The 26,672-nt window shown below is 45.5% G+C and overlaps 1 protein-coding gene across 2 annotated transcripts in view; it reads right to left on the bottom strand.

Moving 5' to 3' along the window:
* ADCK1 (aarF domain containing kinase 1) overlaps positions 1-21,895 on the bottom strand; it is a 140,363-nt gene extending 118,468 nt beyond the window's left edge. Inside the window, exon 1 of one of the 2 annotated variants that reach the window (XM_027552541.1) lies at positions 21,637-21,895. In XM_027552541.1, coding sequence (XP_027408342.1) covers positions 21,637-21,667 — 31 coding nt within the window. In that variant the 5' untranslated portion in view covers positions 21,668-21,895. Of the gene's footprint in view, positions 1-14,743; positions 15,355-21,636 lie in introns of those variants that run through there. The other variant, XM_027552543.1, reaches the window with a different exon arrangement.
* Between the last annotated feature and the right edge of the window lie 4,777 nt (positions 21,896-26,672).

Genomic DNA, 26,672 nt, shown 5'->3' with positions numbered 1-26,672 from the left:
TCTATACTATCTCTCTAAATAGTATATAGTGGGTTTTGTCTGTTTGCATTTAATATAGTCACTTATGTATTCTGACTTAATTTTACCATCTTCTGTGCTTTCTATTTTCCTACCTGTTCTGTGTCTTTTTCTCTCCTTTCTTGACTTTTTGGGACCCAGTTCTTTTTATAATACCATTGTTTTTCCCTCTGCAGTCTTCTTTTCCTAGCCAACATTTCTAAAGTGTGGTTAGAAGAACACTTGCAAAAAATATCAATCTGGGTGCCATTTCAAAAATGCAGATTTCTGCTAGACTCGCAGACCCAGAAAACAAACTTATGATTACCAAAAGGGGAACGGGTTGGGAAGGGCTAAATTGGGAATTTGAGATTAACAGAGACACACTACTGTGTATAAAGTAAACAACACGACCTACTGCATAGCACAGGGGACTATATTCAGTATCTTATAATAATGTATAATGGAAAAAGAATCTGAAAAACAAAAATATGCTTAAAATAAATCACTTAGCTATACACCTGAAACACTGTAAACCAACTATATTTCAATAAAAATTAATAATGATAATGATGTAACAGTAAAAAAAAAAAAAATGAAGATTTCTGAAGCCCACTCTTTGGCCCGCTAAATCAACACTGGGTGTAGGACTTGGGAATCTGCATTTTAATAGGAAACATAATGGGCTATTTTTCTGCAAAGTTTGAGACCCATTCTTGTTAATATTTCATTTTTAATAGAGGCTTCGTGTGTTCAAATTCATCAGTGAAACCATGCCCCCAAAACAAGCCTTCCAAGTTTATCCTACCCATTCACACCCCAGATGACTGCATTCACCCCAGGAGGATGACTGCAAGCAATTATTTTTAAAGGGATAATTTAAGAAACTCATTTCTTTCACTAAACACAAATGTTCTGGCCCAACTCCTGGGATCAGTTCCTAACTCTGCAAGTAAGGGCTTTGTAGATAAAAAGAATAAATTAAACCATCTTGCAGTGTCCCCTTTACCCCATCCCTGTTGTTGTTGTTCAGTCCTGTCCGACTCTTTGTGACCCCATGGGCTGCAGCAAGCCAGAATTCCCTGTCCATCACCATCTCCTGGAGCTTGCTCAAACTCATGTCCATAGAGTCAGTGATGCCACCCAACCATCTCATTCCCTGTCATCCCCTTTTCCTCCTTCAATCTTTCCCACCGTCAGGGTCTTTTCTAATGAGTCAGCTCTTTGAATCAGGTGGCCAAAGTATTGGAGTTTCAGCTTCAGCATCAGTCGTTCTAATAAATATTCAGGGTTGATTTCGTTCAGGATTCACTGGTTTGATCTCCTTGCAGTACAAGGGACTCCCAAGAGTCTTCTCCAACACCACAGTTCAAAAGTATAAGTTCTTCTTTATGGTCCAACTATCACATCTATACATGACTACGAAGCTAGTGGAGGTATTGGAATTCCAGCTGAGCTACTTCAGCTGGAAATAGCTTTGACTACATAGACCTTTGTGGGCAAAGTAGTATCTCTGCTTTTTAATATGCTGTCTAGGTTTGTCACAGCTTTTCTTTCAAGGAGCAAGCATCTTTTAATTTCATGGCTGTAGTCATCATCCGCAGTGATTTTGGAGCCCAAGAAAATAGTCTCTCACTGTTTCCATTGTTTTCTCACCTATTTGCCAAGAAGTGATGAGACCAGATGCCCTGATTTCATTTTTTGAATGTTGAGTTTTAAGTCAGCTTTTTCACTCTCCTCTTTCACTTTCACCAAGAGGCTCTTTAGTTCCTCTTCACTTTCTGCCGAAATAGTGGTGTCATCTGCATATGAGGTTATTGATATTTCTCCTGGCAATCTTGATTCCAGCTTGTGCTTCATCTACCCTGGCATTTCTCGTGATGTACTCTGTATATAAGTTATATAAGCAGGGTGACAATATACAGCCTTGACGTACTCCTTTCTCAGTTTGGAACCAGTCTGCTGTTCCATGTTTGGTTCTAACTGTTGCTTCTTGACCTGCACACAGATTTCTCAGGAGGCAGGTAAGGCGGTCTGGTGTTCCTATCTCTTGAAGAATTTTTCACAGTTGTTGTGATCCACAGTCAAAGGCTTTCGCATAGTCAATGCAACAGAAGTAGATATTTTTCTTGAATTCTCTTGCTTTTTCTATGATCCAACGGATGTTGGCAATTTGATCTTTGGTTCCTCTGCCTTTTCTAAACCCAGCTTGAACATCTGGAAGCCCTTGGTTCACATACTGTTGAAGCCTGGCTTGGAAAATTTTGAGCATTACTTTGCTAGCATGTGAAATGAGTGCAATTGTGCAGTAGCTTGAACATTCTTTGGCATTGCCTTTCTTTGGGATTGGAATGAACACTGACCTGTTCCAGTCTTGTGGCCACTGCTGAGCTTTCCAATTTGCTGGCATATTGAGTGCAGCACTTTCACAGCATCATCTTTCAGGATTTGGAATAGCTCAACTGGAATTCCATCACCTCCACTAACTTTGTTCATAGTGATGCTTTCTAAGGCCGACTTGACTTTACATTCTAGGATGTCTGGCTCTAGGTGAGTGATCACACCATCGTGATTATCTGGGTCATGAAGATCTTTTTTGTACAGTTCTTCTGTGTATTCTTGCCATCTCTTCTTAATATCTTCTGCTTCTGTTAGGTCCATACCATTTCTGTCCTTTATTGAGCCCATCTTTGCATGAAATGTTCCCTTGGTATCTCTGATTTTCTTGAAGAGATCCCTAGTCTTTCCCATTCTGTTGTTTTCCTCTATTTCTTTGCATTGATCATTGAGGAAGGCTCTCTTATCTCTTCTTGCTATTCTTTGGAACTCTGCATTCAGATGTTTATATCTTTCCTTTTCTCCTTTGCTTTTCACTTCTCTTCTTTTCACAGCTATTTGTAAGGCCTCCCCAAACAGCCATTTTGCTTTTTTGCGTTTCTTTTCCATGGGCATGGTCTTGATCCCTGTCTCCTGTATAATGTCACGAACCTCAGACCATAGTTCATCAGGCACTCTATCTATCAGATCTAGGCCCTTAAATCCATTTCTCACTTCCACTGTATAATCATAAGGGATTTGATTTAGGTCATACCAAATGGTCTAGTGGTTTTCCCTACTTTCTTCAATTTAAGTCTGAATTTGGCAATAAGGAGTTCATGATCAGAGCCACAGTCAGCTCCTGGTCTTGCTTTTGCTGACTGTATAGAGCTTCTTCATCTTTGGCTGCAAACAATATAATCAATCTGATTTCGGTGTTGACCATCTGATGATGTCCATGTGTAGAGTCTTCTCTTGTGTTTTTGGAAGAGGGTGTTTGCTATGACCAGAGCATTCTCTTTGTAAAAGTCTATTAGTCTTTGCCCTGCTTCATTCCGTATTTCAAGGCCAAATTTGCCTGTTACTCCAGGTGTTTCTTGACTTTCTACTTTTGCATTCCAGTCCCCTATAATGAGAAGGACATCTTTTTGGGGTGTTAGTTCTAAAAGGTCTTGTAAGTCTTCACAGAACCATTCAAATTCAGCTTCTTCAGCGTTACTGGTTGGGGCATAGGCTTGGATTACCGTGATATTGAATGGTTTGCCTTGGAAATGAACAGAGATCATTCTGTCATTTTTGAGATTGCATCCAACTACTGTATTTCGGACTCTTTTGTTGACCATGATGGCTACTCCGTTTCTTCTAAGGGATTCCTGCCCACAGTAGTAGATATAATGGTCATCTGAGTTAAATTCACCCATTCCAGTCCATTTTAGTTCGCTGATTCCTAGAATGTCAATGTTCACTCTCGCCATCTCCTGTTTGACTACTTTCAATTTGCCTTGATTCATGGACCTGACATTCCAGGTTCCTATGCAGGTTGCCGGCTGCGACCGGCGCGCTAAGCGCAGGCGGCTGCGACCGGCGCGCTAAGCGCAGGCGGCTGCGACCGGCGCGCTAAGCGCAGGCGGCTGCGACCGGCGCGCTAAGCGCAGGCGGCTGCGACCGGCGCGCTAAGCGCAGCCGAGAGGAGCCACCCCACGTCTGAAGTCAGGGGAGGAAGTCAGGAGGACCCCATGCCCGAAGGGAGGCGGCCAAGAGGAGTTACCCCACGTCCGAGGTCAGGGGCAGAGGCAGACAGTACCAGACTGAGATGGCGCAGGAACGGCGGAGAGGAGCTACCCTGCGTCCGAGGTCAGGAAGGGCAGCTGAGAGGAGATACCCAGCGTCGAGGTCAGGGGCAGCAATGAGAGGAGTTACACCACGTCCGAAGTTAGGGGCGGTGGCCGGGAGGAGCTACCCCATGCCCCTAAGCCCGAGGCCAGGGGCAACAGGCGGGAGGAGCAACCCACGCCCGAGGCCAGGGGCGGTGGCTGGGAGGACCAACCCCATGTCCAAGGAGCCGTGGCTGCACGGGTGCAGGAGGGCCTAGAGGAGCTATCCCATGTTGAAGGTCAGGAAGGGCGGCAATGAGGAGATACCCCTTGTCCAAGGTAAGGAGCAATGGCTGTGCTTTGCTGGACCAGCCGTGAAGAGATACCCCACGCCCAAGGAAAGAGAAACCCAAGTAAGACAGTAGGTGTTGCAAGAGGGCATCAGAGGGCAAACACACTGAAACCATACTCACAGAAAACTAGTCAATCTAATCACGCTAGGACCACAGCCTTGTCTAACTCAATGAAACTAAGCCATGCCCATGGGGCAACCCAAGACGGGCGGGTCATGGTGGAGAGATCTGACAGAATGTGGTCCACTGGAGAAGGGAATGGCAAACCACTTCAGTATTCTTGCCTTGAGAATCCCATGAACAGTATGAAAAGGCAAAATGATAGGATACTGAAAGAGAAACTCCCCAGGTCAGTAGGTGCCCAATATGCTACTGGAGATCAGTGGAGAAATAAGTCCAGAAAGAATGAAGGGATGGAGCCAAAGCAAAAACAATACCCAGCTGTGGATGTGACTGGTGATAGAAGCAAGGTCCGATGCTATGAAGAGCAATATTGCATAGGAACCTGGAATGTCAGGTCCATGAATCAAGGCAAATTGGAAGTGGTCAAACAAGAGACAGCAAGAGTGAATGTCGACACTCTAGGAATCAGCGAACTGAAATGGACTGGAATGGGTGAATTTAACTCAGATGACCATTATATCTACTACTGCGGGCAGGAATCCCTCAGAAGAAATGGAGTAGCCATCACGGTCAACAAAAGAGTCCAAAATGCAGTACTTGGATGCAATCTCAAAAAGGACAGAATGATCTCTGTTCGTTTCCAAGGCAAACCATTCAATATCACAGTAATCCAAGTCTATGCCCCAATCAGTAACGCTGAAGAAGCTGAAGTTGAATGGTTCTATGAAGACATACAAGACCATTTAGAACTAACACCCAAAAAAGATGTCCTTCTCATTATAGGGGACTGGAATGCAAAAGTAGGAAGTCAAGAAACACCTGGAGTAACAGGCAAATTTGGCCTTGGAATACAGAATGAAGCAGGGCAAAGACTAATAGACTTTTGCAAAGAAAATGCACTGGTCATAACAAACACCCTCTTCCAACAACACAAAAGAAGACTCTATACATGGACATCACCAGATGGTCAACACTGAAATCAGATTGATTATATTGTTTGCAGCCAAAGATGGAGAAGCTCTATACAGTCAGCAAAAGCAAGACCAGGAGCTGACTGTGGCTCAGACCATGAACTCCTTATTGCCAAATTCAGACTTAAATTGAAGAAAGTAGGGAAAACCACTAGACCATTCAGGTATGAACTAAATCAAATCCCTTATGATCATACAGTGGAAGTGAGAAATAGATTTAAGGGCCTAGATCTGATAGATAGAATTCCTGATGAACTATGGAATGAGGTTCATGACATTGTACAGGAGACAGGGATCAAGACCATGCCCATGGAAAAGAAATGCAAAAAAGCAAAAGGGCTATCTGGGGAGGCCTTACAAATAGCTGTGAAAAGAAGAGAAGTGAAAAGCAAAGGAGAAAAGGAAAGATATAAACATCTGAATGCAGAGTTCCAAAGAATAGCAAGAAGAGATAAGAAAGCCTTCTTCAGTGATCAATGCAAAGAAATAGAGGAAAACAACAGAATGGGAAAGACTAGGGATCTCTTCAAGAAAATCAGAGATACCAAGGGAACATTTCATGCAAAGATGGGCTCGATAAAGGACAGAAATGGTATGGACCTAACAGAAGCAGAAGATATTAAGAAGAGGTGGCAAGAATACACAGAAGAACTGTACAAAAAAGATCTTCATGACCCAGATAATCACGATGGTGTGATCACTCACCTAGAGCCAGACATCCTGGAATGTGAAGTCAAGCGGGCCTTAGAAAGCATCACTATGAACAAAGCTAGTGGAGGTGATAGAATTCTAGTTGAGCTATTCCAAATCCTGAAAGATGATGCTGTGAAAGTGCTGCACTCAATATGCCAGCAAATTTGGAAAACTCAGCAGTGGCCACAGGACTGGAAAAGGTCAGTGTTCATTCCAATCCCAAAGAAAGGCAATGCCAAAGAATGCTCAAACTACCGCACAATTGCACTCATCTCACACGCTAGTAAAGTAATGCTCAAAATTCTCCAAGCCAGGCTTCAGCAATATGTGAACAATGAACTTCCTGATGTTCAAGCTGGTTTTAGAAAAGGCAGAGGAACCAGAGATCAAATTGCCAACATCCGCTGGATCATGGAAAAAGCAAGAGTTCCAGAAAAACATCTATTTCTGCCTTATTGACTATGCCAAAGCCTTTGACTGTGTGGATCACAATAAACTGTGGGAAATTCTGAAAGAGATGGGAATACCAGACCACCTGATCTGCCTCTTGAGAAATTTGTATGCAGGTCAGGAAGCAACAGTTAGAACTGGACATGGAACAACAGACTGGTTCCAAATAGGAAAAGGAGTACAACAAGGCTGTATATTGTCACCCTGCTTATTTAACTTATATGCAGAGTACATCATGAGAAACACTGGGTTGGAAGAAGCACAAGCTGGAATCAAGATTGCCAGGAGAAATATCAATCACCTCAGATATGCAGATGACACCACCCTTATGGCAGAAAGTGAAGAGGAACTCAAAAGCCTCTTGATGAAAGTGAAAGAAGAGAGTGAAAAAGTTGGCTTAAAGCTCAACATTCAGAAAACGAAGATCATGGCATCCGGTCCCAATCACTTCATGGGAAATAGATGGGGAAACAATGGAAACAGTGTCAGACTTTATTTTTCTGGGCTCCAGAATCTCTGCAGTTGGTGACTGCAGCCATGCAATTAAAAGACGCTTACTCCTTGGAAGGAAAGTTATGACCAACCTAGATAGCATATTGAAAAACAGAGACATTACTTTGCCAACAAAGGTTCATCTAGTCAAGGCTATGGTTTTTCCAGTGGTCATGTATGGATGTGAGAGTTGGACTGTGAAGAAGGCTAAGCACCAAAGAATTGATGCTTTTGGAGAAGACTCTTGCGAGTCCCTTGGACTGCAAGGAGATCCAACCAGTCCATTCTGAAGGAGATCAGCCCTGGGATTTCTTTGGAAGGAATGATGCTAAAGCTGAAACTCCAGTATTTTGGCCACCTCATGCGAAGAGTTGACTCATTGGAAAAGACTCTGATGCTGGGAGGGATTGGGGGCAAGAGGAGAAGGGGACGACAGAGGATGAGATGGCTGGATGGCATCACTGACTCGATGGACGTGAGTCTGAGTGAACTCCGGGAGTTGGTGATGGACAGGGAGGCCTGGTGTGCTGTGATTCATGGGGTCGCAAAGAGTCAGACACGACTGAGCAACTAATCTGATCTGATCTGATCTGATGCAATATTGCTCTTTACAGCATCGGACCTTGCTTCTGTCACCAGTCACATCCACAACTGGGTGTTGTTTTTGCTTTAGCTCCATCCCTTCATTCTTTCTGGAGTTATTTCTCCACTGATCTCCAGTAGCATATTGGGCACTTACCGACCTGGGGAGTTCCTCTTTCACTACCCTATCATTTTGCCTTTTCATACTGTTCATGGGATTCTCAAGGCAAGAATACTGAAGTGGTTTGCCATTCCCTTCTCCAGTGGACCACATTCTATCTTACCTCCCTACTATCTACCAAAAAGTCCAAATTCTCTAGTAAGGCATTCAAGACCCACCCCATTCTCATCCCCATCCACCTTTGCAGCTTCATCTCCCACAGTCAATCCCCTACTAACCTTCTATGAAGCCTTTTATCAGTCAACCTTCCAGCCTTCCTTGTTCCTTCCTCTCTGGTTTATTGCGCAATGCTTTTACGTCTAATAATCTGGTCCAATGTCTGCCTTTTCCACTAGATGCAAAGGGCAGAATTCACTAACAAATAAATAAATGAATAAGTAACCCTGCTAATAAAAAAAAAAAAAAAAGAATACCCACTGTGCTGGGAGCCAGCGTGAGGAACTCTGCCCGTGGCAAAGGTCATGAGGAAGGAGGCTCGGCCATACGAAAATGCGGGATCAAGCCTCAGGAATCCCCCTGGAAATTCTCGAGCATCTACCCCCAAAACCAGAGTCTGCCTCCTTTACTGCTTTGTGCTCTCACCTACACCTCTGACTTTATGGGGGGCTGTCCCCCACCACCTCTCTATGAAAAACAGTTAACTTACAGCTCCAGTTAATAAAGTTTCTGGGCGTGACAAGAGTGTTTCAACCTACAAACTCCTTTGGAAGTCCTCTAGCCTGCCTGAATAGGTTCTTCTGGCCACATGTGATTGTTCAGAGCCTCCCAACCGTGAGAGGCATGAGGTGTTCTAAACTGTCTAAATACAGATTCCTTTGAGCAGTTAAAAGATTGATTAGAAATTGTATTGGTGAAGGGTTTTTCACTTGTTGGGCCAATGTTTGCTGCTAAGTTTCCACATCCCTTAACTGCTGTGTCCCTGGCAGTGTATTGATTAACATAATTGGTGTATAGGAATGTAAGTAGTAGCTTTAATGTTTGTAAACTTGGACCCTTGAGTTAATTCTTTTCTTGTTATAGCACACCACAACTTTGCCCTATAGGAATGCAACTTTATCTAATGCTTTCGGAGGGTGGCACCTGACTTTAGAATAATCACCTTTAGAGAAAAATAAGTTTTTTGAAAAAAGGATCTTAAAATGTTGACAGGCCTCCTGGCCAGAAGATGGTGTAAATCACCTAAACTTTTGCATATGATAAGTTTGAAAGCCTGGCTTCGATAAGGATCAAGGACTGCTGACCTTCCCCCATTATCCTCTATGCACAACTTAAGGTATAAAAACTACTTTGGAAAATAAAGTGCGGGCCTTGTTCACTGAAACTTGGTCTCCCCATGTCATTCTTTCTCTCACCTTCTGGCTGAATTCCCATCTGGGGCGTGGGAGGCTCGTCAAGCCTACTAATTTTGCCTGGGCTTCTAAGATCTGACCAGGGAGGCCTTAGTGTCTCCTCTCCTTCGGGAGAACGGGAGGATGCCTGCAGCCTACATAGGTGACACAAATTCCTTATTTTGGAATTTTATTAGCTTTCCACGTAAACCAAGTTATTCAGCCTCTTTTCTCCACTGAATTTTCTCACTGAACTATCCTTATTCTATTACTCTTTATGTCTCTAATTAATATTTAATTAAAACTATTGTTTCCAGTTCGCCAACGCCGTCCCCGATTCGAATTCCCTGGATCCACCAGGGCTGGACCCCGGCACACTGAATGAATGAAAGAGTGAAAATATTCCAGTCTATCTTCAACATGGAAACTCAAGTCCAACTATGCATTCCTGTGCTCTAACTCTCCAGTGGCGCCCACCTCACTCAAAGTGAATCAGGAGCAAAGGGGGCAGGGCACACCCTTTAAAAGAACGGCATAGCTAGTTAGAACTGACATAAAGAAATGACATAAACTAGTTAGAACCAATTAGGCCCAAGATGGCAGAAGACTTGACTTCCAGCAGACCTTGAGCCTCATTATACGCTCATTGTGATATATTAGCACATGTTAAATGACACACCCACAGGGGCCATGACAGTTCTGAGGCTGACTGTTGGGAGCGGGAATTTCCAATTTCTGGAGGTCCCCACCCCTTCCCCAAAATAGAATGAATCCTCCCACTTATTAGCCTATGAAATTACCTAGCCCATAAAAGGAGAAGGAAATGGCAACCCACTCCAGTGTTTTTGCCTTGAGAATTCCCGGGACGGGGGATCCTGGTGGGCTGCCGTCTATGGGGTCGCACATGACTGAAGCGACTTAGCAGCAGCAGCAGCAGCCCATAAAAACTAACCACCCCATATTTGGAGCCCTTCTGAGATGGATAAACTACACCCTGTGAGACCTGTACTGAGTCAGTAACAACACAGGTCCCCAGGTAAGAATCACAACCCCAGGGCTGCCATGCTCCCCCAGTTATCCCCGGCCCCAGCTCCCAGCCCACCCTCCCCAAGCCCATCTTCCTGAGGTTGCACCACCCTCCAGGCCTGGCCCTCCAGGCGACAGGCCTCCCCCGGCCTTGAGACCACCTCTGAATGGGACATCAGCACTGAAGTAGACACAATTCCCAAGTCTCAGCTTTCATGCAAATGTCCTCAGTAATAAAAGAGGTGGAAATTGAAAAATATAAAATAGATGATATAGGAGCCCAACTGTGTCTAAATAGACTGGAGCTGGAGTTTTTCAAAACGTGTCAGTGAGTCTTTAACATGTAAATGAGTTGCTTCCCTCGGGGTATTTTAAAAGACTCTGTCAGCCATGAAATATGTCTGTCGATGAGAAACACCTTTCATTATTAAACCTTTTGCTAATGAATCACCTGCCCTGTTCTATTTACTTGCCTTTTTGACTTTCACCTGAGTTGTCTCTTATACCATCACGTCCTTCTTTTCTTTCAGTTGAGGGTGAGAGGCGGAGTGCCTGAGGACACTGGACCCCAAAACCTAACAATTAGATAATAATACTGGTAATAACTGACCTTCACACAGCCCTCTGCACTCATTATCTCATTAGTTATTCCACACCAGCAGTCCCCAACCTTTGGGGGACCAGGGATGGGTTTCATGGAAGATGATTTTTCCATGGACTAGGGTGAGGGGTGGGGATGGTTTGGGGATGATTCTAATGCATTACATTTATTGTGCACTTTATTTCTATTATTATTACAGCAGCTCCACCTCAGATCATCAGGCATTAGATCTCAGAGGCTGAGGACACCTGTTCCACACATCCCCCTCAGCACACAGTGACGTGAGACAAATACCACTGCCACCCCCAGGGATAAATGAGGACATCAAGGAGCAGAAAGGGTGAGGGATTTACCCCCAGGTGGCTCAGCTAGTAAACAGCAGAGTAGACAGAGGACAGAGGAGCCTGGTGGGCTACAGTCCATGGAATCGCCAAGAGTCCGACACCCCTGAGCAACTAACACATATACACACAAGGGAAATCCCTTCAGCGCTTTCTCTTTATGGTACGTGACCTCAGACCTTCCTGATCGGGGACTCCGATCACCAGATGCAGACCTCCAATCACCATCATTCTCACCTCCATTCTCAAGTAACTACATCAGTCACTATGACTTCTGACCCTCTACCAACCCCAAACAGAGCTAGGCACAGGGACATCGCTACTTGGCACCCCAGAAATCAACAGCATGTCACAAGATCAATCAAAAAAAAAAAAAATCACTATAAGCCACCACTCCAGGCTATGAAATGTTTAGGAGAGCTATGTCACTGTCAAGTCAAGGATGAGAATGGTATCCATCTTGCTGGACCACAGGAAACATACCAGCAAGTCATGAGACGAGGCAAGAGCAGAGTCTGATAAATTAATGGTCAAATGCAATTCCATCCCCTGTATCGAACTAAATAGGGAACCAAGCACTTACTGTTCACTGGGCTGGGTCTTTTCAACTACCATCCATCTGCTGCTTCTTTCCCAAGCCATATTCCAGGACAATAAGCCTAGAATCACTGCATCCTATTTGGTTGCACAGGTGAGAATGACCACAGAGGAAATAATTTAAGGCTCTAATCCCATTAATCCCATAAAGTGACCACAGCACCCCCTCCCATTTCCTAGAAAGACTGTTACGCAGATGAGCAGTATTTTTTTTGGTCTGCTCCCAGGACTGGAAAAGACCCAACAATACCTTTGGAAAGAGTGATCAGGTTTTCAGGGAAGTTTAGTTACTGATGTAGACAAAAAGCGACCAAGGGGATGGTACCATCCATTGACTTGATGTCTCAAATCAATGCTGATGAATCCCCAACTGATGCCAAAGTCCTGGAGTAGACAGGAAAAATAAATCTCACCCAGGCAAGGAGTAGAATTTACCACTATTTCATCCAGAGAGAGGCGGACTCAGGAAGAACAGTGTGCTTAAACATCTCATGTAACTCACACAACTGCATTCTGGGGTGCATCCTATTATACCCTCATTCTACAGAGGAAGATGAGTTTTAGAAAAAGTAAGAAACCTGGATGGAAAGCTACTAAGTGATGCAGCCAGAACTTGAATACAAGCCTATCTGATCCAAACAAGAGCACACAAGGTGGATGAGAACAGGGCTTGCTGAGCGCCTCTGATGCATATAGCTAAACTGAAATAGTTTATTCAGTGAGTCGTGGGGGGGAGGGGTAGATGCCTGAACCAAGCACTATTCTTATCTTACAGGTCCCTTGTATGAGAAGAAAATGTGTATATCAGAAAGGAAAAAAAAATGTAAACTCTACCAGCAGAGGTCAAATTTTACATCCTGAGGGCTGCTGAGAAATGGCCAAGCAGACACAGCAAGATAAAATACGATGTAACTCAGGAAAACTGACACGTGTAGACCTATACATGAAAATCTGTATAAAATGTGGGGGAAGTTACAGCGAACAAAGTAATACGTACATGCTCACTATCACTACCAAAGTGAAACGGGCACCAGCATAGAAAAGCCCAGGTCCAGGAGTGAAGAGCTGGTGCTTTAAGTTCACAGGATTTTTTTCCTACAGAACAATGATACACAAAAGTGTATCCCCAGAACAGAATGTTAGAAATGCAAATACTTGCTCCCCACCGTAGAACTGTGCGTGTGTGAGTGCTCACTCATGTCGGACTCTTTGTGACCCCCATGGACTGTAGCTCTCCAGGCTCCTCTGTCCATGGGATTTCCCAGGCAAGAATACTGGAGTGGATTGCCATTTCCCACTCCAGGGAATCTTTCCGTCTCAGGGATTGAACCTGCATCTCCTGCATTGGCAGGAGGACTTTTTCTACCACTGAGCTTTCATCTGGGAACCCCAGACCTACTGAATCAGAACCTCTGGGGATGTGGTCCAGGTTTCTGTGTTGTACCAAGCCCTTCAGGTGATTCTGATACACGCTGAAGTTTGAGAACTACTGCTTAATGAAAACGTGGGAAGGCACTGCTGCTGCTGCTGCTGAGTCACTTCAGTCGTGTCCGACTCTGTGCGACCCCAGAGACGGCAGCCCACCAGGCTCCCCCGTCCCTGGGATACTCCAGGCAAGAACACTGGAGTGGGTTGCCATTTCCTTCTTCAGTGCATGAAAGTGAAAAGTGAAAGTGAAATCGCTCAGTCGTGCCCGACTCATAGCGACCCCATGGATTGCAGCCCACCAGGCTCCTCCGTCCATGGGATTTTCCAGGCAAGAGTACTGGAGTGGGGTGCCATTGCCTTCCCCGGTGGGAAGGCACAGACAAAGTCTAACTCACTTTCAACTCTGCAAATATTTCCTGAACACCAAGTGCCAAGAATCACGGAGGTGATCAGTAAGTATCTGTTGAATCGAATGACTTCCTAGTCAGTACAAAGTAAATGTCACTTATCCTGGGGAGAGAGCTGTACTCAGTAGGTATCTTCTAGAGGAAGCTCTCCACACACCGGCTGTCATCAGCACAAGTTTACCTTGCAATCCGGAAGCTCAGAGCCCAGCAAAGTGAAAAAGTCGCTCAGTCATGTGCGACTCTTTGTGACCCCATGGACGGTAGCCCACCAGGCTCCTCTGTCCATGGGAACTCTCCAGGCAAAAGTACTGGAGAGGGTTGCCATGCCCCCTTCTCCAGGGCATCTTATTTACCCAGGGATCGAACCTGGCACTCCTGCATTTCAGACAGATAAGATTCTTAAGGGGACAACAGAAAATGAGATGCTTGGATGGCATCACCGACTCAGTGGACATAAGTTTGAGTAAGCTCCGGGAGTTGGCGATGGACCGGGAGCCTGGCGGTGCTGCAGTCCATGGGGTCGCAAGGATTCAGACACAACTGAGCGACTGAACTGAACAAGATTCTTTACCATCTGAGCCACCAGGGAAGCCCCAGCCAGTGCTACAGATAAGGAGAGCTGCTGGGCGCCGCGGGCCCCAACGGAGGGCAGAGATAACCGCGCGCTCTTGCTTCTGATCCAGACCGCGCTCAGGCCCCGGGACGCCTGCGCCTCGGAGGCCACAGACCACAGGGCCCGAGGAGGTCTGAGTGAGCCACCGGCTGCCTTCCTCCAGCCGGCTCCACCGGACACACGGGACCGCGCCCCGTTTCCGCCCACCGGAGAGCCGGCAGAAGTGGCCGCGGAGGAGGCGGGGCCCTGCTAGTCGCCCGAGTCACGTGGCCGCGCGCCGGGCCCGCGGGTGCCAAGGACACTCGCGCGGGGTCCCCTCGCGACCGGCGGCCCCGGCGGAGGCGCGTCCACTGCGGCTTCCCCGCGCTCCCGCGGCCCCTGGCGGCCCGGGCTCGGCTTCGGCCTCCGAAGTGGGGCTGCCCCTACTCACCCGAGTAGGGAAGCAGGAAGACGTGGCGCTAGGCTTCCAGCCGCAACCAGGGCGGCGGGGATTCGCGGGCAACTTTGCCGCCACCCCCCAGATTGCGCTTGGTTAAGCCGGGGCGCTGCGCGGCCTGCCGGGAGTTGTAGTTCTTTGGTGCCCTCAGCCGCGGAGACGGGGGCGGGAGAAAGACCGCGCTCCCTCTGGACAGCTCTTCCTCCGGAGGCCGAGGCGTCGCAGACACTTGACCTGCGGGTAGCAGGTAGCCTGTTTCTTTGCCTGCGCTGCGGACACGAGCCTTCCTGAAAAAAATTATCTCCAAGAGTCTTTCCAAACTGGTCATAAATTTATGTTCAGTAAGAGGATGGAGTTGTGGCTTTGTGTATTTAAAATAAGGTATTCGAACAGGCAAGGAAAATTTTTACACAGTTGCTGATTCATCTTAGTCATCTTTGTCTCTCATCCATTCATTCATTGACCTCTATTTATGGAATGTTTGTTTATAAGGTGTACTTTGGAGATGATCATCAGACCTTCATTCATTCTACAAACATCTCTTGCTGCTGCTGCTGCTTCTAAGTTGCTTCAGTCGTGTCCAACTCTTTGCGACCCCATAGACGGCAGCCCACCAGGCTCCCCGTCCCTGGGATTCTCCAGGCAAGAACACTGGAGTGGGTTGCCATTTCCTTCTTCAGTGCATGAAAGTGAAAAGTGAAAGTGAAGTCGCTCAGTTGTGTCTGACTCTTCGTGACCCCATGGACTGCAGCCCACCAGGCTCCTCCGTCCATGGGATTTTCCAGGCAAGAGTACTGGAGTGGGGTGCCATTGCCTTCTCCAAACATCTCTTGAGCTATTATTAATACTTCATGTCGGGTAGAGATGGGGTGGAAGATTCATCTGTCAATTCAAAGAAAGAAAGTGAAATTGCTCAGTCGTGTCCAGCTCTTTGTGACCCGTGGACTGTAGCCTACCAGGCTTCTCCATCCATGGGATTTTCCAGGCAAGAATACTGGAGTGGGTTGCCATTTCCTTCTCCAGGGGATCTTCCTGACCCAGTGATCGAACTTGGGTCTGCCACATTGCAGGCAGAGGCTTTACCCTCTGAGCCACCAGTTCAAAGCAATTCTAATAAATTTCCAACAGGATTTTCCGTGGATGTTTACAAGCTAAGCTAAAATTTATGTGGAAAAACAAAGGACAAAGCATTACCTAAACACTCTTGAAAAGTAGAGACCTATTTCAGCTCCTGTTTCAAGGACCTATCCTTCTATATATCAACATTTAGTATGAAACTATAAAGGTCTGTCTAGTCACGGCTATGGTTTTTCCAGTGGTCATGTATGGATGTGAGAGTTGGACTGTGAAGAAGGCTGAGCGCCGAAGAATTGATGCTTTTGGAGAAGACTCTTGAGAGTCCCTTGGACTGCAAGGAGATCAGCCCTGGGATTTCTTTGGAAGGAATGATGCTAACGCTGAAACTCCAGTACTTTGGCCACCTCATGCAAAGAACTGACTCACTGGAAAAGACTCTGATGCTGGGAGGGATTGGGGGCAGGAGGAGAAGGGGACAACAGAGGATGAGATGGCTGGATGGCATCACTGACTTGATGGACATGAGTTTGGGTGAACTCCAGGAGTTGGTGATGGACAGGGAGGCCTGGTGTGCTGCAATTCATGGGGTCACAAAGAGTCGGACACGACTGAGCGACTGAACTGAACTGAACTGATAAAAATTAAGACCATGGGATATTAGTATAGGGATAGGCTGAGGGGGGAAATGAATCAGCCTGGAGAGCTCAGAAACAATCCAGGCATATGTGAAATCTTGATATATGACAGATCTGGCATTATATTAATAGAACAATAGGGAAAGATAGATTATTCAGTACCTGAGCTGAACCAACTGCTTATCTGTTGGACACCCAACACAAAATCTAACTCTAAATAGATTAAAGAATTTAAAAGGAAAAAGTAAAATCAGAACTTCTGAAGGAAAATAAAGGAAAATTTCCTACTTACTATCTCAGGGAAGGGTTTACTAAATAACATTGGCACAAATGGTATAGAAAACTTTGGTAAATGTGGATGACATGAAAGTTAAGAACTCCCTCATCAAAAGGCATGAAGAAAAAGACAAGACCACTTGGGAGAAGACACTTGCAGTACAAAGCCACAGTAAAGAACTAGCAGTAACACAGAGGTGCATGATACAGCCCCCACCACCTCAAGTTTGCAATGTATAGGTGTTGTTTTGTTTGTTTTTTAAATATTTTGGCCACACCTTTTGGAATATGGAATCTAGTTCCCTGACCAGGGATCAAACCTCTGTCCCTTGCATTGGGAGTTCAGAATCTTAACCACGGGACTGCCTGGGAAGTACCAATATATAGATGCTAAGAAAAGAAAATGAATAATTTCCAAATGGTATCAGAAGCATTAAGATAGAGTCATGAACAAAGTAGTGTAAGAACACAAAGGAGAAAACATTAATTTTGGCCAAGCGATTTTGAAATGTTTTGCAAACTAAGACCTGATAGGCTAACAGGGGTCCCCCAGGAGAAGGGTGTTAGGGAGCAGCCGAGGCGCAGGAAAAGTCATAGAAAAAAGCATGGGGACTTACCTAGTGGGCCAGTGGTTAAGACCACACTTCCAATGCAGAGGGCGCAGGTTTGATCTCTGGGGTCTAAGGGGACTAAGATCCCATATGCCGAGCAGGATGGTCAAAAAATAAAATAGCAATAACAAAAATAGTTTTTTAAAAAAGCATAAAGATGCAGAACACAGTAAAAGGCATAAAGACATTTAAATTAAAATGGAAATTTTTAAACTACAGAGAGAAAATGTACTAAAAACAATTACTTTAACTGAACTTTAACTATGAAATTGTTACAAGCAGGCTAGCAGCTAACCCTAAGGAATGGGAATGAGGAAGGTGAGACTGGAGTACTTTCAGTGTATTCTGTACCCTTTTGTAGTATTTGATTTTTTTTACAGTGAATGTGCTGATAATTTTTTGTTTTGCGTGTGCATATAAGCTTTATAATTAAAATTTCATTGTTTGTGAATCTCCTGGTGGTCCAGTGGTTAGCACTCCATGCTGTCACTGCCAAAGGCCCAAGTTCCCTCCCTGGTCAGGGAACTAAGATCCTGCAAGCTGTGCAGTGTGACCAGAAAAAAAAATTTTATTTTATTTTAATTTAGCAAATTTCCAGTTCAACATGGTATGTTTGGTATACCCATTTAAATTCATGTCTTCCTAAAGGCCCATGAAAATGACAGGAAAGGAATAAAAAGGCATAAACCCAAAAAGGAACAATAAAGGAGACAAGAACAGACAGGAAAAATTAAAAAATAAATGTGGGTAGCTCCAAAGCAGATAGGGACATAAAGTGCTTTTAAACAAGCTAGTGCTTGAGCCCCAACCCCAGAAATTCTTTTTTTTTCTTTTGGCCTCTTAGGGTGGCATGCCGGATCCCAGTTCCCAGACAACCCCCCACCCCTTGCCTCCAACCCCCCAGCCCTGCAAGGAAATTTGGAGTCCTAACCACTGGACCTAGAGGGAAGTCCCCAGAACCCCAGAAATTCTGATTTTTAGAGTCTAGTCTGGGGTCTGGGCCTCTGTAATTCTTAGAAAACTCCCCTGTGATTTTAATGGGTGCCGGGGGTCCAGCCCCGGCTGATCCAGGGTATTCAAAGGAGAGACGGCTTCGGTGACCTATTTATTTAAATATTCATCAAAGATATAAAGAGTAATAGAATGAGGATAGCTCAGTGAGGAAATTCAGTGGAGAAAAGAGGCTGAATAATTCAGCCAGAAGGTGAGAGAAAGAACGACATGGGGAGACCAAGTTTCGGTGAACAAGGCCCGCACTTTATTTTTGAAAGTAGTTTTTATACCTTAAGTTATGCATAGAGGATAATGGGGGAAGGGGTAGAGTCATGCAGTAAGCCAGGCTTTCTTCCTGCAAACTTATCTTATGCAAAAGTTTAGGTGATTTGCATCATCTTCTGGCCCAGAGGCCTGTTAACATTTTAAGACCCTTTCTTCAGAAAACTTATTTTTCTCTAAAGGTGATTAGGCAAGCGCCACCCTCCAAAGGCATTAAAGTTGCATTCCTATAGGGCAAAGGTGTGGTGGGCTACAACAAAAAAGAATTAACTCAAGGGTCCAAGGTTACAAACATTAAAGCTACTACTTACACCAATTACATTAATCAATACACTGCCAGGGACACAGCAGGTAAGGGATATGGAGACTTAGCAGCAAACATTGGCCCAACAAGTGAAAAACCCTTCACCAATACAATTTCTAATCAATCTTTTAATTTATCAAAGGACTCTGTATTTAGACAGTTTAGAACATCTCATGCCTCTCACAGTTGGGAGGCTCTGAGCAATCACATGTGGCCGGAAAAACCTATTCAGGCAGGCTAGAGGACTTCCAAAGGAGTTTGTAGGTTGAAACACTATCACACCCAGGAACTTTATTAACTGGAGCTGTTAGTTAACTCTTTTTTCAAAAAGAGGTAGTGGGGGACAGCCCCCCATAAAGTCAGAGGTGTAGGTGAGAGCACAAAGCAGAAAGTAGGCAGACTATGGTTTTGGGGGTAAATGCTCGAGAATTGCCAGGGGAACTCCTGAAGCCTGATCCCGCCTTTGCGTATGCCGAGCCTCCTTCCTCATGACCTTTGCCACGGGTGGAGCTCCTCACGCCGGCTCCTGGCAGTGACAGACTTCCAGTTGAGCTATTCCAGATCCTGAAAGATGATGCTGTGAAAGCGCTGCACTCAATATGCAATATGCCGGGAGATGGCTCCCGGCAAATGGGCAGCTTAGTGGAAAAGCTCTGTCAAGCTGGCAGTTTATGTAGTGAAAAGTGGGTATATTGAAAGCAGTGCTTTCAGCCCCCATAGAGTCACCTGTAGAGCCTTAACAATCCTCCTGGACCTCTTAAATCCATTTTCAGGAAACAGAACCCAGATAGAAGTATTTTGCAGAGAGCTCCCCCAGAGGATTTCCATGCACAGCCAAGGTTAAACACCACTGATTTAAAGAATCTTGTGTGAGGGACCTCTCTGGTGGTCCAGTGGCTAAGGCACCGTGCTCCCAATGCAGGAGGCACAGGTTTAATCCCTGGTCAGGGAACTGGATCCCATATGCTGTAACTTAGGAGTTCACATGCCACAACTTAAGAGTAGCTTAAGAGTTGAGTTCACATGTCACAACTAAGACCTGGCACAGCCAAATAAATAAAGTAAACATTGTTTTAAAAAGATAAAGAACCTTGTTTGAACTGTGTGACTCAAGTTTTCTAATTTGGTAGAACTTTGTTTTCTTCTTTATAAAATGATCAAATGGTGGTTTCCTTCTTAATAAAAGATATTAACTATCATCTGTTCTATTTAACCTCAGAGGTTCTTGTGAGGATCAAGTGAGACAGTGTGAGTGCTTTGGAAATTGACTATTGCTGTACAGATGTGGCCCATCACACTTAGAAGAAAATGCAAACTCTTTACCCAACCCTTCCTTCTCCGCATGGCTATTTTACCACTCCCTCTGTCTCCAGCCTCTGTTTCCCAGCCTTCTCCCCCAGCTCATATCACACTCTAGCCACACCAGCTTCCTGTTTGTTCCTCAACCCCTCAATCTGGCTGCTGCCTTAAGGCCCTTACACTTGCTGTCCCCCCAGAATTTCAAAGGTCTGCCCTATCACAGAAATCTGTTCTCTCTTTCAACACCTCCTCTCCTGATCACTTTTATCTAACTACCACCACCCGTCTGCATTCCCTCAGGCACATTCTATCCCCTTACACTGTTTTATTTTTTGAAGTACTCATCAGTACTTGAAATTACATCATTCACTTGCTTAAGACAGCTGTTTTCTGTCTCCTCCATTAGAATATAAGCTCCATAAGAGCAGGGATTTGGGTCCACAGTGCTTGATACACAGTAGGCACTGGGTGATGCACAACAGGTGCTGGGTATGTAATAGTGAAGAAAACAGGCAAGGTCCTTGCCATCCCAGAGCATCATTTGGCTGAGATGGAAAAGGAGACAGACAATAGACTAGCAAAGAACATACGGGATAGTTGCATGATGTAATAAACCCTGTGAAGGAAGAAAGCAATGGGAGGTGGGGTGTAGTAAAGAGTATCTGGATGTAATCAGTATTGTGTCTTTGGATAGAGTAGTCACACAAGGTCTCTTTGAGGAAATCACAACCTAACAGATGAGGAAGTCAACCATGAGGAAGATGAGGACGCATGTTCCAAGCGAAGGGAACAATAAGTACAAAAGCCCAGGGGTAGAAAAGAGCTTGGCATGTTTGAGGAACAGGAAGGTACCCAGAGTAACTCAACAGAGAGATTGGTGTGGGAGGAAGTAGGAGAGGCAGGCAGAGGCTGGGCCACAGGGGGCCTTTGGAGGGCTTGACAGTTTGGGTTTTAGTCCAAGTGCAATAGGAAGCCGTTGAAGGTTGTTTTTTGCTTGTTTTTCACTTTGTGGGGTTTGGGGTGTTTTTTTTTTTTCTTAGAGGATAATTGCTTTACAATGTTGTGTTGGTTTCTGCTGTAGAAAGTTTGGTTGTTGTTTGTTTGGGTTTTTTTTTTTTTTTTTTTTTCCTTTGGCCACACCATGCAGCATGCAGGATCTTAGATGCCCCACCAAGGATCAAACCCATGCCACCTGCTGTGGAAGCACAGAGCCCTAAGCCCTGGACCACCAGGGAATTCCCACATTGAAGGGTTTTAAATTGACATGAGGTATGAACAGAGAAACTAAGTGGAAAATGCACTGAGCAACCAAAACCATTAAGAGAAGCAACTAACTCTTCCCAGAACCTGCCAGAGTCCCAGGTGCATTTCTGGGGCAGCACGACCTGGGTTGGCACATTGCATACTTACTGATTGAATGCCGTCCAAGAGAGGTTTTCATTCAGGATGCTGTGTGGCTTATCCCAGAGATGGACCATCTGTGAGAAAGCATCCTATAGCCAAGCAGAGGAAAAGCAAGAGAAACTAAAGTGCAAGGTTCTTCCTTAAGGCCACAAGAAAAGAGCACTGCAAAGGAAGGAACAAGGGGGCTTAAGGTCCATGGTAAAGAAAGCAGAAAAGCTGCGTTAGCTCCCAGCAGCATCTCAGAGGGGAGCAATGCCGGCAGGAGTCTGTCCACAGAAGCAGCAGCAGAAGGAGGCATGGACTATTGGCCTGAAGCTTGTGTTGGCACCCGCCCAGGACAGAATGTTCCAGTAGAACAAAGGAAGTTGACTCAGACCCAGAACCAGAAGGTCAGGATCCAGCTACCCCAGAGGACAGTTTAGCATTTGCCAGAGGATCAGCAAGCCAATCCATAAAAACTTATGTAGTAGAGTGGAAAGGCAGAAACCTGCTTGGCCTGCCCCATGAGGTGGTCAAACTGGCCTGAACCTGCTGGAAGGATGAAAGGGATTTTCTTTAATACCTGGGAGGAAATAAGTCAAGATAAGTAATCTGGAATTAATTTCCAACCCAGGGGCTGGAGTGATATGGAGAACAGGGATTTCTTATCTGCCTCTGACTGGCCGAGAAATCCCACATAAAGCACGTCACCCAGGCTCTTCAGGTTTTTTTCCTCTAGCTTTATTGAAATCTAATTGACATACTCTTCACTTTTCTTATCTGTCATAAGGGAGAAGAAAAATTCCTTGTGAAAAAATAGCTTATATATCTCAGTAAAGAAAATGCATATGAATTCTTAAGCAGAATTCCAATTCTATTTATTAGACTATATATATATTTCCCATGTACATTTATATATTCTAATAGATATTCTATAAACACACACATATGCTATCATTTATAAAGCACTTATTATTGCCGAGTGCTTTAAGTATAGACATTTTCTCATATAATCATCATGATACATGACATAGATACCATTATTGTCTGCATTTTATAGTTGAGCAAACTAACATTCAGCAAGTTAAGCAACTTGACCAAGGTCATGTGGAAGGGCAGAGCTGGACTTCCAACCCATGAGTCTGACTCCAGAGCCCACTCTCTGGAATGGGCAACCCAGGATGGTCACAGATCTATTTAGAAAGGGAATCATTTGAGGCAAATGTCTGGGGTCAAAGTAAAATACGCCCTGAGATCTTTGAGCAGTTTTATCAGGAGAAAGTCAAGCTGGCTCAGCAGTAATCCTTTATTACCAACTGTCTCAAATAAGAAGCATGGTGGACTGGGAGCTAGGGAGCTGGGTTCCAGTCTTGCCTATGCTAATTAGCAGTTGACCTTGGACCTGTCATTTCCCCCTCCCTGGGATTCAGTATCCTCTTTTGTAAATCAAAGTGTCAGTCCCTCAGTTGTGTCCGACTTTTTGCCACCCCATGGTCTGAACCCCATCAGGCTCCTTTATCCATGGAATTCTCCAGGCAAGAATACTAGAATGGGTTGCCATTCCCTTGTCCAGGGGATCTTCCTGACCCAGGGATCAAACTCAGGTTTCCTGCACTGCAGGCAGATTCTTCATCATCTAAGCCAGCTAGGGAAGCCCCTTTTGTAAAGTAAAGGGATTCTATGGGCACAATTCTAAGGGCTCTTCCAACACTCACATTCCGTGATTCTTTGAGTCTGTAAGCAATGTCCTATCCCTATAGACTGACAGGGAAGGCAGGCATGAGTAAGCCCCTGTACTGCACAGCCTCTGTGTCCTCCCCAAGGTCCTCTCTCCACCCTTCTCTGCCCTGTGCTGTGCCCAGGAGGCTGACCAGTACAGGCTGCATCCCCAGGGCTCACCTGCCCTCTGTCTTCCAGTTGAGTGCAGCCAGTATTAAGTGTGAGCAGGAGGCAGGGAGGCCAAGGAGAGAGAGACCCTGTGTCTGCACACACAGACACACACACAGACACACCACGTGTGCGCCTGCCCTTCCTGTCTCCATTCTGACAGCAGCTGGGCTCCTCTCCTGACACATCTCCCATGGGGCACTACTGCCCTGGCCCCAGTTCCCACCGGGCTGCAGGAACACCACTCCCATCCCACACCCCTTTAGATTTAGGGATGATTAGGAATGATGATGGCTTCCTGCTCGACTAGCACCCAGCTGCTTCCCCTTAACATCCACGCCTCCTCAAAGCAGTCCATTCGTTCAGCACTCTGGATTTAAACCCTCCAATGTGCCATCTGTTTCCCACAGGACCCTGACTACTGCAGCCCCTGAGCGTGGGATGGCTTTCCTCCTTATCATTGCCACTGTCTCTCCACATGTCATAAACCGACATAGGAATGCCAGACCTCCTTTCAGAGTCCCACAGGCATCCTTTCGGAGTCAGAGAGCCTAGAAATAGGCACTTTCAACGGAGTGGGCAAGATTCCCCGATTCTCCTCCAGTGGTGGCAACATCAGTATCAATATTCTATTAGCCAAACTCTATTTTAAAAAAAACAAACTCTTGGGCTCTTTTGAGAGAGGCGACATGGGTAGGACAGACAGACCTGGGTTGGAATTCCAGTTCAAACTCACTGGGTTTGAACCTTGACCCAGTCACTTACAGGCTGTAAGAACTTCCTGTGTCTGAGTCCTCATCGGCAAATTGAGGAAAATAATATCTGCCTCTCAGCTTTGCTTCAAGGACTGAATATAACAATCTATGCAGTTCCTGGCACATTCTAAAGAGATGCTCAGTAGATGTTAACTGTCTTTCTCTCTTAGGCAACTGGGAGGAAGAGGGAGGAAGCCATCAGAACAATTAGATGGGTTAAAGTGGCTTCTCCAGAAATCCCATACCACCTCCTTCAGTTCTCCAACGGAATAGCCAGGGGCTGATACGGCAGTGGACCAAGACAGGAAAAAAAAAAAAAGAAACTAGGCTTTTGTCAAAAAAAAAAAAAACAATGCTGAAACCCAACTTCAGCAAGCAATTAGGGAACAATAGCTAAATACTTTCTATAATTAGAGAGAGAAGCATCGCAAGTGATGAGAGCGCCTTTGTCTGCACTGACCCTCTTCTCCCGAAGACGATCTTGGCTCACGTGAGACGGAGACTGGGGATCTTTGTGTCTTTTTTAGTTTTCTTAAGAAATTAAATCTCACACCACGCTTCTCTTGCCAGGAAGGGAGGGCAGTGGAGGCAGCGAGGACCCTCTAGCCAGAAAGGCACTGAAATGTGACTCACTGTATAGGACTAATTCAATCCTGAAAGAGGAGAAAGTCTTACAGCTTTGCTGAGGGTTCCTGACACCCTGGCCTTACCCTGATTTGGGGGCAGGTGGATGGGTTGCCATTTCTGTAGGAAGACATGGCAGATGGGTTTTGACCATCACCTAGTCTGCTTCTTTTGTTAAAATCTGTGCTGCGTGCTAAGTCGCTTCAGTAGTGTCCAACACTTTGCAACCTATAGACTGTACCCCACCAGGTTCTTCTGTCCATGGGACTCTCCAGGCAAGAATACTGGAGTGGGTTGCCATGCCCTCCTCCAGGGGATCTTCCCAACCCAGAAATCAAAACTGCGTCTCTTACATCTTATGCATTGGCAAGCGGGTTCTGCAACCTGGGAGGCCCTGCTAAAATCTGGGGGGCAGCAAATCCTTACTTTTTAACAATGGATATTCCAGACAAAAGCAAAGGAGAGGATATTTACACAAACATTCACACTGGAGAATTGCTCTCTATGTCTCGACAGAAGAACAAAGCTGGCTTCCTCACCCAAAATCTCTATGCCTTCCCAGGCACTTCTGTTCTCCCAGGCCCCCAAGTTCTAACCCAAGTCATCCTTTTCCCTTCATTCTTCTCAACCCCTCATTACTCACTCAGTCTCTTGATACTTCCTTCTTTTTATTATTTTAAAAAATACTTATTTATTTGGCTGTGCTGGGTCATAGTTGCAGCATGTGGGATTAGTTCCTTGACCAAGGATCAAACCTGGGCCCCCTGCATTGGGAATGTGGTGTCTTGGCCACCGGACCATCAGGGAAGTCCCTTTTGACATGTCCTTCTATAACCTTTCCCATCTTTCTCTTCCTCCCCATGCGTATCACCACAAGCATTGTCAAGCTCCACACACATCCCATGACTAGACTTCCATCCAGTCCCCCTTCCTCCAAACATTCCACAAAACACCATCTAAGACATTGTATTCAAAATGCCATCCTGTATACCCAGAGTTTCTAAACTACAGCACTCTAAACTAAGTGCTTCCAGTGGTAGATTATTTTAGGTGTGTGATACACACTGTTGGTGTCCGGTTCCCTTGACCAGCTAGTATGCCCATCACCCAATTGCTACGAGTGTTGGCTGCTAACAGCTCACAGTAGCTCCCTTCTCTGGAACACTGATGCGCTGAAGGGGGCTGCCTCACCAGGGAATGTCTGAAAGGTTACACCCTCTCTGATTCCTACATCGTGCTTTGAAGAAGATATCCTGTTTCTCGAATGCTGGGGTGCTACAAACTGTTTCTTTGGGAGAAAACCAGGTCAGTCTAGGAAAATCTAGGACACCTGCAATGCGGGTCTGAGGGAGGCCAGGGAGTTGTCTCCGCCTCCCTGCCTGGAAGGAACAGTTACCGGAGATCTGCCGTGATCCAGGTACTGAGCCACTCCCAAACACCAGACCTTGTTTTGAGAACACTGATGTAAATAAAATGATGCCCCAGCACTGCTGAGAAATCCACAGTTTGGTAGTAGACAAGAGATTTTTTTTTTGTAATTGTACAATCAGTTTTCCAGTGGTCAAGGCTGTCTTCCAGTGCAGAGGTTATGGATTCTATCCCTGGTAAGACCCCCACATGCCTTGTGGCCAAAAAATCAAACATAAAGCAGAAACAATATTGTAACAAATTCAATAAAGGGATTTTTATAGTCTATATAGACAAATGTGTAAAGTAATACTGGGGGAGGGGAGAGCCCCTCCATTCCTTCTTCCTGTGGAGCACAGTGAACTTCAGGATTCAGCAGCTGAGTTCCAG

Source organism: Bos indicus x Bos taurus, chromosome 10 (genome assembly GCF_003369695.1).
Source record: "Bos indicus x Bos taurus breed Angus x Brahman F1 hybrid chromosome 10, Bos_hybrid_MaternalHap_v2.0, whole genome shotgun sequence".
In the NCBI taxonomy this organism is placed as follows: domain Eukaryota; kingdom Metazoa; phylum Chordata; class Mammalia; order Artiodactyla; family Bovidae; genus Bos; species Bos indicus x Bos taurus.
This window is presented reverse-complemented; position numbering and strand designations above follow the sequence as displayed.